At 43.3% G+C, this 14,528-nt stretch overlaps 1 protein-coding gene across 2 annotated transcripts in view; it reads left to right on the top strand.

Annotated features, from left to right (window-relative positions):
• Window positions 1-1,703: 1,703 nt before the first annotated feature.
• map3k1 (mitogen-activated protein kinase kinase kinase 1, E3 ubiquitin protein ligase) overlaps window positions 1,704-14,528 on the top strand; it is a gene marked incomplete at its 5' end in the record, with an annotated part of 57,933 nt that continues 45,108 nt past the window's right edge. For both annotated transcript variants that reach the window (XM_084160526.1, XM_084160527.1), the window contains one exon: window positions 1,704-2,197. In XM_084160526.1, the coding sequence (XP_084016652.1) occupies window positions 1,704-2,197 (494 nt within the window). The remainder of the gene's footprint in view (window positions 2,198-14,528) is intronic.

Below are 14,528 nucleotides of genomic sequence, written 5' to 3' on the forward strand. Positions count from 1 at the left end.
CCCTGCTTGCTCAACTACCGGTTTCTGGGAAAACAAACTTTTTTGCTGAGTTTGCACGCTCAAAGTCACAATCTGAAACCGTCCATGTTCTAGAGTTTCTGATTGTTATATCAAGATAGCAATGCATTGACTTTCATATTTGTGGAGGTAATGTTTTCTTTGGGAATTTTATACAGTAAACAGTACACTGAATAAGGAGTACTCCTCTATGATAAAGTAAACAGAACACTGAATAAGGAGTACTCCTCTATGATAAAGTAAACAGTACACTGAATAAGGAGTACTCCTCTATGATAAAGTAAACAGTACACTGAATAAGGAGTACTCCTCTATGATACAGTAAACAGAACACTGAATAAGGAGTACTCCTCTATGATAAAGTAAACAGAACACTGAATAAGGAGTACTCCTCTATGTGATGTATTTGACACCACCCTGAATATCATGTACTATAGGTTACAATAGCACATACTATTCATACATAAAAGCATTTGGTGTAGCCTGCATGTAATGTACTCTGAATCAAGAAGAACAATCACTATATATCAAGAGGAAAACCATATCAACGGTTTCATTTGAGGGCTGATATTTTCAACAATGTACATGACATGAATAAAGTGAAGGGGAAAAGCCTGCAAGCCCAATATTTATTTGCTGTTTGAATCTTAAACTCAATTGTGCCATTACATAACTTGAATAACAAAAGATACATTCAGGGGGACATTTGCAGGTTCACAAAGCTGACACTCTGCCCAGACCAACGGTTGCCCTAGAAAAATAGGAACACGCTGAACTGGTTGGTCATGGCCAGAGACCTCCCTGGTGCTTTGGGACAATCTCTGCAGTTTATACTGATAAGTAATTATCAGAACAGAATACTGTTCAAAAGAGCTATAATTATATTACTAGTTAAGTTCTGTTCATGTATGTAGGCCTAAAGCTAAACCATATAACAACAATAAGTATCCTAACCATATTTATTCAAAGTATTTATGTATTCAATGTAGGCCTATGTTTGTTTTACTCAGTCATCTAAGAAACTTCCAGTTAGTAGGCCTAATTTTCCATCAGTTCACAACCTTTACAATCACGTGTTCATTGTTAAGCGTTTCTTGTTTTCTATTGGTTGAGATTATTGGTGGCTAATTGTCAGGTGGGTGTTTTTACTGAGCTAAATAGCTCATTTAGAGCTGTGTTTACACGGGCAGCCTAATTCTGATATTTTGCCTAATTATTGGCAAAAGATCTGATCGGTCAAAAGACCAATTAGTGCAAAAAAGCTCCGAATTGAGTTGGCTGTATAAATGCAGCATTCTTGTGCCAGTTCTGTGTTCTGGTTTATGTATTTTAACCGGAGTGTTCCCTGGGTGTGTTTTCAGCTACCAATGGTTTGTAGTTATGTATGGTTTAACTTTCTCTGCAGTTTTTAAATAAATCTAAAATAAAACGAACAACTTTATTCGCAGTAATTGTTTTAAGCGTTTGATGTGGTTTCACATGCTGCCTGTAACAGGAGTCACGTATCATTCCTTGTCAATCTTCTTTGGACCTTGCGTAAAATTGCGCAAAATACGGCAATTTATGCGCCTTTTACGGTCGAATGTAAACACCACGGTTCTCTCGCTCCTCCCTCCCGACCCTCCCCCAATTCCCTCCACTCCCTCTTCATAGAACCTAATAAGTGATAAACTCCGGGACAGAAAATGGCGACGGCGGGGAGCCGGACCTCGTCGTCGGGAATATATGAGTCGAATAACAGCACAAACGTTGAAAGCGGTCCTCAGGGAAACTCAAGCACCCCTAGTCTTCCAAGCAGTCCCGGTAAGGCGAAGAGTAGTACCGGGGAAAACTCACAATGGAGACGTAAAGATCTACGCAAAGTCCGAAGTGTGGATCTGGATAAACCTGAGTCGCTGCTCCTATCTCCGGAGACTGGGACTGCTCCGATATCAGCGCAGCTGCACTTCTTGTCCATTTCCTCGCCTGGTGCGGTCCAGGCTACTTTACTACAGAAAACTCCCCACATTCAGCAGAGCAACTCACTAACTGACCACCCTCTCTCGGATAAAACGACTAATAGTTTGTCTACAGCCGCTCAGGAATTGTTGAACACTTCTTTCAAAAACAGCAGCGACCATCTCAGTCCCGATAATGGTGCAACCGTAACTTCAATAGAAGTTAGCGCTTCACAAAATAGGTAAGATTTACATACAAGATTGGCTCTCAGTGCATGGATTTTTTGATGATCATGGATACTTTTCATCTTGTTGGTTGGATTCTGTCAGTTGCAGACATATAGCTAGTTACTTTGTTGCACACTTTCATATTCATTTGTGAGATTTCCTCATCTTGGCGCACGTTTCTATCAGTTTTTGAAACTTGCAATATAGCGATTTATGAAATGCAAGTGCGTGTTTACTGTGAAGCATGATTTGTTTATGACAGTAAAACCTCTTTATTGGTTTATAAATCATTAATTAATCATTGTTATGGTTCTTTATGTAGGCGTTTTCAAAAAAAAAAAAGTCCAGAGAATTCAAGGTCGGAAATTCTCCAACTCGTATCATGTAGAAGGACCTTTTGTATAGGCGATGTGTAATTTGGAAGTAGAGTCAAAAGTATCTATTTACAGATGTGCCACAGTCAGCAGCACTAGGTTGCACTACCAATATGTTTTCTGAGAGTAAGAGATTTAAATGTCATCACATTACACAGATAAAAACATATGTGAAAAGCAGCCAATATTTTTAACGGAATTGTTTTAATATAAAACTTGTCACGGTGAAAAAAAAATGCTGTGTGACAACCTCAGATTTACAGTAGGTCAAGTGCTTCAAGCAGGTATCCCAAATTCGGCTGTTTTTCCATTTATAGAACATCCTTTGCTATGCAATGTTCTACCATTCAAATGAATTTGTTGTCCTGTGTACTGTGAACACACACACAGTTTTGTAATGGTTGCTATTAAAAATCAGCAAACTTCTATGTATTTCCTTTTGTCAGTAGTGTTTAACAATCAACATCTTAGTGTCCATTATGGTTCAAGGGGAGGGGGTTCTACTAAACTAACGTGGAATTGTTTTAAATGGTCATACCATGAATCATTTAGCTATTTGATTTAGAATTTTAGGACCCCTGTAGGTATCAAACAAAATATTTAAAATGCATTTGATCAAATATTTAATCTTGCCTTTACTACTATAGCCCATAGAAACGCATTGAATAACACATTCATAAATGGCAAAACAGACAGTCAAAAAATGAAATCATAAGGTTTTGAAGTATCTGTCCTATGTCTAGAAGATATAAGAAAACTCAGGAAATATTTTAGTTTTTTGGACACATATTTAACCACCATCGTGAGAGTCTCCCCTTTCCATAATGGGGTCATATTAGTGTGTAGCCCAAACGGTTCGGACGCTACAGACAGAAGTTGACACATCGGCGGTACCGATTTCGGACGAGTCCCGTGGGGGTCGTTGACCAAAACGGAGAACACCATCGTGGTGGTCATAGTGAGTAGGCCAAACCATTCAGATGTTAGAGACATTTTCGTGTGAAGAACGATTTTCGTGATGTCTCCTGGTCTGACAAACAGCGCTGTTAAAACTGACAGATTTTGATGGGGATCTTTGTATTATGTTAATTAGATTGACGCATGGGTGCATCAATAGACTCTTAAGGATTAATGAGTGACACAGGCTGTGTATTGACAGGCAGCCCAATTCTGATATTTTTTCCACTAATTGGTCTTTTGACCAATCACATCAGATCTTTTCACATCTGCTCTTTTTCAGAGCTGATCTGATTGGTCAAAAGACCTATTAGTGGAAAAAAGATCAGACGTGGTCTGCCTGTCTAAACACAGCCATATAGTGCAAAGATCAGTGAACATAATCACGTGAGAAATTCAGAAGTCGCCCGGGATGAATGACAGCTTTTTAGAAAAGAAAGATTGTGAGATGAGAATTTGTTGCAACGTGAGACGTTGGCTTTTGGAACTGTACAGATAATGAAAGATGAATAGGATGTTGAAAGCTAAAGAAATGGATTGAAAGAGAGCTGGATTCCTTTGTGGCGTTTCTTGTCCGGGATAATGGGCTAAGGCAAACCATCAGTATCCCCTCACCGCACAAAGGTAGAATTCCAACAAACAACTGAACACCATTTACAGAAGACCCACTGTTGGACCTCAGAGGCCCAAGCCCCTTTCTGTACACAATAGTTTACCTGGGCCTCCCGAGTGGCACAGTAGCTGTGCCACTAGAGATCCTGGTTCGAGTCCAGGCTCTGTCGCAGCCAGCCGCGACCGGGAGACCCATGGAACGGCGCACAATTGGCCCAGCGTCGTCCAGGTTAGGGGAGGGTTTGGCCGGCAGGGATGTTCTTGTCCCATCGCGTTTCCTCCGACACGTTGGTACGGCTGGCTTCCGGGTTAAGCGTGCATTGTGGCAAGAAGCAGTGCGGATCGGTTGGGTTGTGTTTCGGAGGACGCACGGCTCTCGACCTTTGCCTCTCCCGTGTCCGTACGGGAGTTGCAGCGATGGGACAAGGACTGTAACTACCAATTGGATACCACGAAAAGGGGGTAAAATACCCCAAAAAATATAGTTTCCCGGTTAAACTTTAGTCCTCTCTCCACTGATCCTTAGGCCAACACAATGAAATATAGAGACAATTATGAATGTTAAGTATTTATTATGACCTTTTACATTTAGTGGAGCAAGACATCACAAGCCAAACCCATAATTAGCATATTATTTTTCAGTGAGGCATCATCATTTTGTCAATGGCTTGCAGGGACTTGCATTACAGAAAGCATACAAGTAAACACAATCCATATCAGATATTTTATTACACTTAAAAACTGATGAATGCTGAAGAAGTTGAGTCAAATATCCTAGTCATGGGTTTGTCAGAGTTTACATACATACACTACATGACCAAAGTATGTGGACACCTGCTCATCGAACATCTCATTCCAAAATCATGGGCATTAATATGGAGTTGGTCCCCCCTTTGCTGCTATAACAGCCTCCACTCCTCTGGGAAGGCTTTCCACTAGGTGTTGGAACATTGCTGCCTGGACTTGCTTTTATTCAGCCGCAAGCATTAGTGAGGTCGGGCACTGATGTTGGGCGATTAGGCCTGGCTCGCAGTCGGCGTTCCAATTCATCCCAAAGGTGTTAGATGGGGTTGAGGTCAATGCTCTGTGCAGGCCAGTCAAGTTCTTCCACACTGATCTCGACAAAGCATTTCTGTATGGACCTCGCTTTGTGCACGGGGGCATTGTCATGCTGAAACAGGAAAGGGCCTTCCCCAAACTGTTGCCACAAAGTTGGAAGCACAGAATCGTCTAGAATGTCATTGTATGCTGTAGCATTAAGATTTCCCTTCACTGGAACAAAGGGGCCTAGCCAGAACCATGAAAAACAGCTCCAGACCATTATTCCTCCTCCACCAAACTTTACAGTTGGCACTATGCATTGCGGCAGGTAGCGTTCTCTTGGCAGCCAGATTCGTCTGTCGGACTGCCAGATGGTGAAGCGTGATTCATCACTCCAGAGAACGCATTTCCACTGCTACAGAGTCCAATGGCAGCGAGCTTTACACCACTGCAGCCAACGCTTGGCATTGCGCATGGTGATCTTAGGCTTGTATGCTCCTGACGAACAGTTCTTGTGCTGACGTTGCTTCCAGAGGCAGTTTGGAACTCGGTAGTGAGTGTTGCAACCGAGCACAGACGATTTTTCCTACCACTTCGCGGCTGAGCTGTTGTTGCTCCTAGACATTTCCACTTCACAATAACAGCACTTACAGTTGACCGGGGCAGCTCTAGCACGGCAGACATTTGACAAACTGATTTGCTGGAAAGGTGGCATCCTATGACGGTGCCACTTTGAAAGTCACTGAGCTCTTCAGTACGGGCCATTCTACTGCAGATGTTTGTCTATGGAGATTGCGTGGCTGTGTGCTCGATTTTTATACACCTGTCAGTAATGGCCGTGGCTGAAATAGCTGAATCCACTAATTTGAAGGGGTGTCCACATACCTTTCTGTAGATATAGTGTAGTTTCAATATTAGCCATAAGTAAGCTAATGCTCAGGCTAATGCCTTTAGGGGTCCACATCCTATTTAAATGCTCCAGCTGGACATGTTGCATGCTTTCAAGGAAGGCTGGTGTGTTGTACTCCCCCCCCCAACACTCACGTATTGTAGAAGCTACATGGTGTTTTTGAGTCAGATAAAGCGAAACGCCTCAGTTTGCGTCAGCACACTGAATCACTCACTGACATGTTGCCTAAGGAATATCAAAGAGCGTCACTGGTTTTTGTGGAATTATTCACAGCTGTTTTTTCCTCCCTAAACAACCCTTGCAGGTAGACGCTGTCATGAGCCATCCGACAGGTGTTGCCGACGTTTCGAAAAGCAGGTGTGTGAAGCGCTGTAGTGTTTCACTCCACAGAACCTTGTCTGTTATGCTACAGTTGTCTTCCTGACGAGCGATCAAACGAGGGTTTAGTCAAACGTCTCTTTCTCCTCTGGTTGACACGGTTTCTTTAGGGGTTAAATCATTCAAATGCCTGGATTGCCTCTCTTCTGAAGACTTCCCTTGCTATCCGCAGTGATGGTTACACATTAAGGTCAGAAGTTTCTTTGAACTCTATTTCTATGCTTCAGACTAACTACAGGGAAGACTCGACTCAACACTGAATGTCTCATGTCTCGCAAGGCCCTTACTTAAAGATGAACTATGCAGAAATCGCTCCGCCATTTCCTGGTTGCTGAAATTCTAATAGTTCGCTTCATTTCAGTTTGTGACAAAACAAGCAATATTTAATGTAGAGAATCATTGTACCATCTAAACCGCTGTGAAATATATTTTCAATAACCAAAAATATTGTATTTTCCAGCTGTTTGAAGCTGGTGTACAAAACCGAAAGTAAAAGATGCAAAAACTAAACTTATGAACAGGAAGCATAGAAATAGTGCACATAGAACAGATCTACTGCTTCTTAGAATTGTTTTCAATGAGAATGACAGATCTATAACTCACATTTCTATGAATTTGGTCAGGTCGCCCAAAAAGTTACATATTACAGCTTTAATTTATAGAGGCCTAATCAAAGTTAGTATCTGAGGGAGATGATATAATGGTAGGTACAGTATTGTGGATGTGGCCTACCTTTTTGAGGAGTTACATGGCTTCACCGTGTGTATGTTGTATTATTTATCCAGTTGGTGCCCTACGGATCCTGTCTACATTGTGAGGTTGAAGTCAAATGGAGGAGGGAAGCTATCACTGCCTAGGGCCAGAACATCCCCCAACCACATCCTAAGCAGGTCACTCAAACAAGAAAAGCTGCACCTCAATTGGCTTTTCGTCCATATTTTCTCTCAGCTTAGTCATTTTTTAAAGTTATTGGTGCTCTTTCTTGGCTCTGTGGTATGTTTACAATGAAACTGGACACAATTCACCAGGGCCTTAACCTCAACTGACCAGTTGGCACATGAAAGGCTGATGATAGTGGAACCTGACTATTGTGCTTTTTGTTTTTGAAGGACAGAAGTTTCCTTTGGAAAAGAAGAAGCTGGTATGTGACCAATGGGTGTTCCCTACCCACGGGGTTCGCAATTAATTTGTTTGCATTTCCAGCGGATGTGGCAGGAGTTCTGACGTTCTGGTTTACAGTAGACCGACAGTCTGATGCAGGATAAGATATGCCCCCCTGGAAAAGAATGTCATGGCCATACCATCATGGGCTTTAGCCTTTGACATTCTCCACTTTCTGAATTTTAATGTCACGTTTCTGAATTGCATTTATTAGGCTTCGTCATTTTTATTCTGTTGGGGGGACCTTTCTGTTTGTGATAGACATGCTTATATAGTAGCCTATATATTGTACTGTAGTTGTGGTTTTGAGTAGTGTTTGTACACCTTGTTTAAACTCCTCATATCTTTGGCTGTTAGCTAGTATTCTTAACTGCACGAAACTCCTTGCTATTATCGGCAGTCTCATCAGATCAGAGGTCATTTGTGAAGCACACTTCCTTTTGGACTGCACCCCTCCCAGCAATCACAAACTAGACATTTCTGGTTCAAAAATAAGAGTTGCAAAATCCCCTCTCCATGCACTTCGCTTAGGATCCATAATTGAGAGTTTCCTGAAGTGATTTCATCTCACATTTTATTTAGCTGACGCTGCTCCAGGCTTAGGTTTCAAACACAGCTTTACTCAATTCTGTTGAGGTGGCGATGTTGAAGATTTGAAGCAATATTTGGGCTTAAGTCATATTTGTCTTCAGTCATTTTTCAGCCTGGGGGGCATTATGTCATTAACTTCTTGTTATCCTGTCATCGTGATGAATGAGTCATCGTGGCTCCAACACTGGGATGGTCACTGAACAGCTGGGGGGAGCGGCTGTTTTGGAGTCAAATTAGTAGCTGGCTAACATCTGGATGCCCAATGACTCCATGGGTGAAGTAGGGGGAAAGCCTACGTAGTACAAACCCCATGTCCCTTCAAAGAGTATGACCTCACATCATCTCAAAGACTAGCTGCGGATGTCAGTATAGTCATACAATAAAATGACACCAGCATGCGTGTGATTTATATAAAGAGCTGCAAATGCTCACTTCAGACTGTTAACCAGAAAGTCCAGGACCACGGGTAAGGTCAATGATCATCAACCAAAGTTCTAGATAGGGCCGGGCCCGGTACCAGTATTGCAAAATGTTTTCTATGTCAAAAATTTAAACACGAAGCAGACCAAACTCTTTGTTCCTTTTTAAAAACCTGCTGAATGTAAAATATTGTGTGCTATAGCTTGGAAAATACATTTGACTGGATGACAACATAATGATGTTTGTTTCCAACATTAAGGATGTTTTCCTAAAGAAGTTAAATCTGCTTCGTGTTTTGTTTCCTTGCCACGATACTAACAAGTATGGCAATACTGGTATCATCCCTGCGCTAGTTCTGGATCTTCCAAAGTCATGAAATGTTGTGAAGAAAGGACCTATGGATCAGTTCTGCTGACGCATTACAACAAAAACGGAGACCCTGTTATTACAGGGTCTTATGTATCATCCCATGTTGTTCACGTCAGCTCCTTTGACAGTGAGGGGAGAGGGGATTTTTGTGAACTAGACCAGAGGATCTCCTCTGTACGCGCTCACTGGCCAGTGTTCAATGCAGGGTGGGCAAAGTGGCGTTTGAGTGTAAAATGCGACACTTTGCTTCCCGGGGATGGAACGGAGCCTTTGGAGTCAAGGGGAGCCACCGATCTCCTCCCACCGAATTCACATGACTAGCGCCCTCACTGGGAGAGCGCCGAGTGCTTTGATGCTTTGATCTTTTCATCCAGAACTGGTTTGACTGCACCCCTATTTCCACTGCCAACTCCACCATCAAGATATGTTAAAAGGCGCAATGTTTATGTTTTGTGGCGGAGATGGCCGCAGGCAGATTGGTTTTCAGTGACTCAGCGTCGCTTTCAACATTTTAGTTTTCAGTGATTCATTTTAATCCAAGGATTGGGATTTTCCATTCTGAGATTTTTTTTGCAGAGAGACTATTGGTTTTACTACTATTTCTTTGACTGAAGTTCACATTCAATATATGGCCTAGTTTATAGTTCTTGTAGAATCTAGAGGGAAACGCGTCAATGTTTTGCAACAGTGTTTGACGCAGAGCTGTTCTAACCTCTACATTTTATAGTGATGGAGGTGACATTTTTATCACGGAAACAACATAACATTGCTTCAGACACTTGTCTCACTGATATCCATTCCATAAAACTCCTGGCCACGGTTTAAGACTTGCCTGGGTAAAAGCAAAGCTTTCATAAAGGTAACATGGCAATGTTTATAATGAGCAGTTGCTTCGGGCTGCTCCAGTCTTGAAGTATCTAAAATGCACTGTTGCTCGGCAGACCGGGGCTGGAATGCTCTCAAATTGTATTCTTCACATGCGGGTCAGAAGCCAGCTTTTGTCCTTCTCCACTCTCCAACTCCTTCTGAAAAACCCTAATGCTATTTGTGATAATTGGTATATGATTTAAGAGGGGGAGCCCATACCATTGTGTTCACAGAAAACACATACATGTCTCAAACTCTCTGTGCAGCGCTACAGCATCATCAGCATGAACGATGATTGGATGGATAATGTTTGACTGTGGTTTGTAACAGAAGTGGTGTTAATGTATAATCTTTTAAATGGATTTGGGGGGGCACATTTCTTAGTTTTAATGGTTATCTTTAACCGAGACCTTATCTGATAGCCTTTGGGTTTCCAGTGGTAATGTGTTGTTGTTCCTGTGGTCCTGCCCCAGTGGGTTGTGTGTCAGCCCTGGGCTCCTGAGGGTTGGAGGCTGGGTTTGACTGTTTTGTCTAACCAGCTTGCCTGGGCCTCTCCACGGTCACCAGAACTGGCTGTTTTAAAGCCCGGGGTTAGCTTAACACTCAGAGCTGGAGGCCGCCAACAAAAGGCCCGGATATTTCCATCCCCATTAGGCATGTGAGCAGGCCTACGGGTCCCCCTCCCAGATTCTGTTTAGTTAGCAGCAGGACGAGGCAAGCTGGAGATTACATGTGAAAAGTAAACGCATGGGTCCCTGCCTAATCAGGGCAAGATTACCAGTTAAAACAACGGGTCTCATGCAGGCCCTCCGTATACGCATTCAACACATAGCCAACATACACACAGACATTGACGTGTACACACACACACACACACACACACACACACACACACACACACACACACACACACACACACACACACACACATGCCCCTGCCCAGTCATGTGAAATCCATAGATTAGGGCCTAATGAATTCATTTCAATTGACTGATTTGCCTTATGTGAACTGTAACTCAGTAAAGTCGTTCAAATTGTAGCATGTTGCGTTTGATATTTTTGTTCAGGATATTATTGGAGTGTTCTAGAGACTTATGGGGTGAGAAGGGCTATCTTGAATGCTGATAAAAGAATGCATGGCTTGTAGTTTCGGTTGAATATTTTGAGAAGATCGGGTCAAGGACACCTAAATATTGACCAGTGCCTCTGACGGTTAGCTGCCAAGCGCCTAACAGCCTTGTGTTCATGTATTGCTCCACTCTTTTCTTCTGGAAATGTGCTAATGTATGGTGGCAGAGAAAACAAACAAGTTGTGCCATCTCTGTTCCTCCCAAAGCAGTTTAGCGCCAAATAACTTCAAATGACCATTTATGCATCGTATGATTTATGCATTGTATGAGGACCTCGCTTTGAATTTGCTGTGTTAAAATGACGGCCCCTAGCTGGCATGTTCAGCGCTCCCATTTGCTATAGCCGAAGCTGTTTTTGGAAGGGCTTAGAAATGTTTACTTAGCCACGCCTTTCTTCCACAGTACGTTCATCCTGGCAGCTGCCTTGGCCTCCACACACTCCCACAGGGTCACTGTTCCACACTTGTTTTCCTTTACTCTTTCTTTGTGCTTTTTTCAGGTCAAGTTGTTTTGTTTCAAGCAATGTTTCCCCAAGCAGCTGAAAACGCTGGCTTGTGCCTGGCTGAATGTAGCCCTATTAATCTTTTTTGCCCTCATCTGAGTATCCCTGCCTTTGACGACAGCGAGGGTAGCACTTTTATTCAACTATCCATGAGTCTCGGAAGAGATTACATCAGTGGAGGCTGCTGAGGGGAGGACGGCTCTTAATAATGGCTGGAACTGAGCCAATGGAATGGCATCAAACACATGGAAACCATGGAAACCATGGCTTATTTGATACCATTCCACTGATTCAGCTCCAGCCATAACCACAAGCCTGTTCTCCCCAATTAAGGTGCCACCAACATTTAAACATTTTTACATTTTAGTAATTTAGCAGACGCTCTTATCCAGAGCGACTTACAGTTAGTAAGTGCATACATTTTCATACTGGCCCCCCGTGGGAAACGAACCCACAATCCTGGCGTTGCAAGCGCCATGCTCTACCAACTGAGCTACACGGGACTAACCTCCTGTGGATTACGTGTGTTGTCGGAGGCTCTTGTTAGCGAGATGCTAGCTTGTCTCCTGATGGAGCTCTTGCCTGGTAGTCTAGTCAAACACAACCTCTCTAACCCTAACCCTCTGACTGTCAGCTCCACAGCTTTGGCTCAACATGCTGCTCTGACTTCACTAATGTGGTTTGTTTGCTCTGTTTTGATGTCTAGTGTCTCACACTTAATGTTGTGGCAGCGCCAAAGCGCACCTTTTCTGGAACTCTTGTTGCTAGCTGTCAAAATGCCGACACCGAAAGCGACGTCCAACTGATATTTTGCAATGATGTTCTTAGTTAGGCTGAAGGGCTATTTGATCACTGAATAAAAATACTTCAGCGCCATGTACCTATAAAAATATGAGCTAAATGTGATTGTATGAAAATATCCGAGGCAGGAATAGCCAGATGCACTTTCTAATGTCCTAGCCGTAGCCAACAAAAACATTTTGGATGGGGAGAGAACTAGGCAGTTCTACTACAGTGCCAACTTTGCATATTGCTCTCTTTCTTTCTCCCTCTCTCTTTCTTGCTCTCGCTCTTTCTTTCTTTCTCTCTTTCTTCTCTCACTCTTTCTCTCACTCTTTCTCCCTCTCTCTCTTTCTTTCTCCCTCCCTCTCTCTTTCTACCACTCTCGCTTTTTTCTCTTTCTTTCTCTCTTTCTCTCCTTTCTCTCTCCCTATTTCTCTCTCTCTTTCTCCCTCTCGCTCTCTGTCTTTCTCTCTGTCTTTCTCTCTCTCGCTCTCGCTTTCTCTTTCTACCTCTCTCTTCTTTCTCTCGCTCTTTCTCTGTCTATCTCTCTCTCCTTTCTCCCTCCCTCTCTCTTTCTCTCGCTCTCTTTCTCTCGCTCTCTTTCTCTCGCTCTCTTTCTCTCTCTCCCTCTTTCTCTCGCTCCCTCTCTTTCTCTCTCTCCCTCTCTTTCTTTCTCCCTCTCTCTCCCTCTCTTCTCTCTTCCTCTTTCTCTCGCTCTCTCTCACTCGCTCTTTCTCTCTCTTTCTCCCTCTTTCTCTCTCCCTCTCTCTTTCTTCCTCTCTCTTTCTCCCTCTTTCTCTCTCCCCTTTCTCTCGCTCTCTTTCTCTCTTTCTCTCGCTCTCTTTCTCCCTCGCTCTCTCTGTCTTTCTCTCTTTCTTTCTCCTGCTCTCACTTTCTCTTTCTACCTCTCTTTCTCTCTCTTCTTTCTCCCTCTTTCTCTCTCTCTTTCTCTCTCCGTCTCGCTCGCTCTTTCTCCCTCTCTTCTCTCTTCCTCTTTCTCGCTCTTTCTCTTTCTCCCTCTCTCTCCCTCTATTTCTTTCTCCCTCTCTCGCCCTCTCTTTCTCTCTCCCTCCCTCTATTTCTTTCTCCCTCTCTTCTCTCTTCCTCTTTCTCTCTCCCTATTTCTCTCTTTCTCTCTGTCTTTCTCTCTCCTTCTCTCTTTCTCCCTCTTTCTCTCTCCCTCTCTCTTTATTCCTCTCTTCTCTTTCTCTCTCTCTCCCTATTTCTCTTTCTCGCGCTTTCTCTCTTTCTCTCTCCTCTCTTTCTCTCTCCTCTCTTTCTCTCGCTCTCTTTCTTTCTCTCTTTCTCTTTCTCCCGCTCTCGCTTTCTCTCTCTCTGTCTTTCTCTGTCTCTGTCTTTCTCTCTCTTTGTCATTCTCTCTCTCTCGGTCTTTCTCTCTCTCGGTCTTTCTCTCTCTCTCTTTCTCCCGCTCTCGCTTTCTCTTTCTCCCTCTTTCTCTCTCTCTTTCTGTCTCTCTCTCTCTTTCTACCACTCTCGCTTTTTTCTCTTTCTCTCTCTCTCTTCTTTCTCCCTCTTTCTCTCCCTATTTCTCTCTTTCTCTCTTTCTGTCTTTCTACCGCTCTTGCTTTTCTCTCTCTTTCTATCTCTCTTTCTCTCTCTTTCGCTCGCTCTCGCTCTCTTCCTCTTGCTCTTTCTCTCTTTCTCTCGCTCTCTTTCTCTCTCTCTCTCTCCCCCTCTTTCCCTCTCTCTCTTTCTCTCTCCCTCCCTCTATTTCTTTCTCCCTCCCTCTCTTTCTCTCTCCCTCCCTCTATTTCTTTCTCCCTCTCCCTCTCTTTCTCCCTCTCTTTCTCCCTCTCTTTCTCTTTCTCTCTCCCTATTTCTCTCTTTCTCTGTCATTCTCTCTCCTGCTCTCTTTCTCTCGCTCTTTCTCTCGCTCTCGATCTTTCTCTCTCTCTCTCCCTATTTCTCTTTCTCTCTCCTCTTTCTCTCGCTCTCTTTCTTTCTTTCTCTCGCTCTGTCTTTCTCGCTCTCTTTCTCCCTCTTTCTCTCTCCCTCCCTCTCTTTCTCTCTCCCTCCCTCTTTCTTTCTCCCTCTCTTCTCTCTCTCCCTCTCTTTCTCTCTCCCTCCCTCTTTCTTTCTCCCTCTCTTCTCTCTTTCTCTCGCTCTTTCTTTCTCTCCCTATTTCTCTCTCTCTTTCTCTCACTCTTTCTCTTTCTCTCTTTCTCCCTCTTTCTCTCTTTCTCCCTCTTTCTCTCTCCCTCCCTCTCTTTCTCTCTCCCTCTCTTCTCT

The sequence above is a fragment of the Coregonus lavaretus genome (assembly GCF_964263955.1).
Source record: "Coregonus lavaretus genome assembly, chromosome: 4".
NCBI lineage: Eukaryota > Metazoa > Chordata > Actinopteri > Salmoniformes > Salmonidae > Coregonus > Coregonus lavaretus.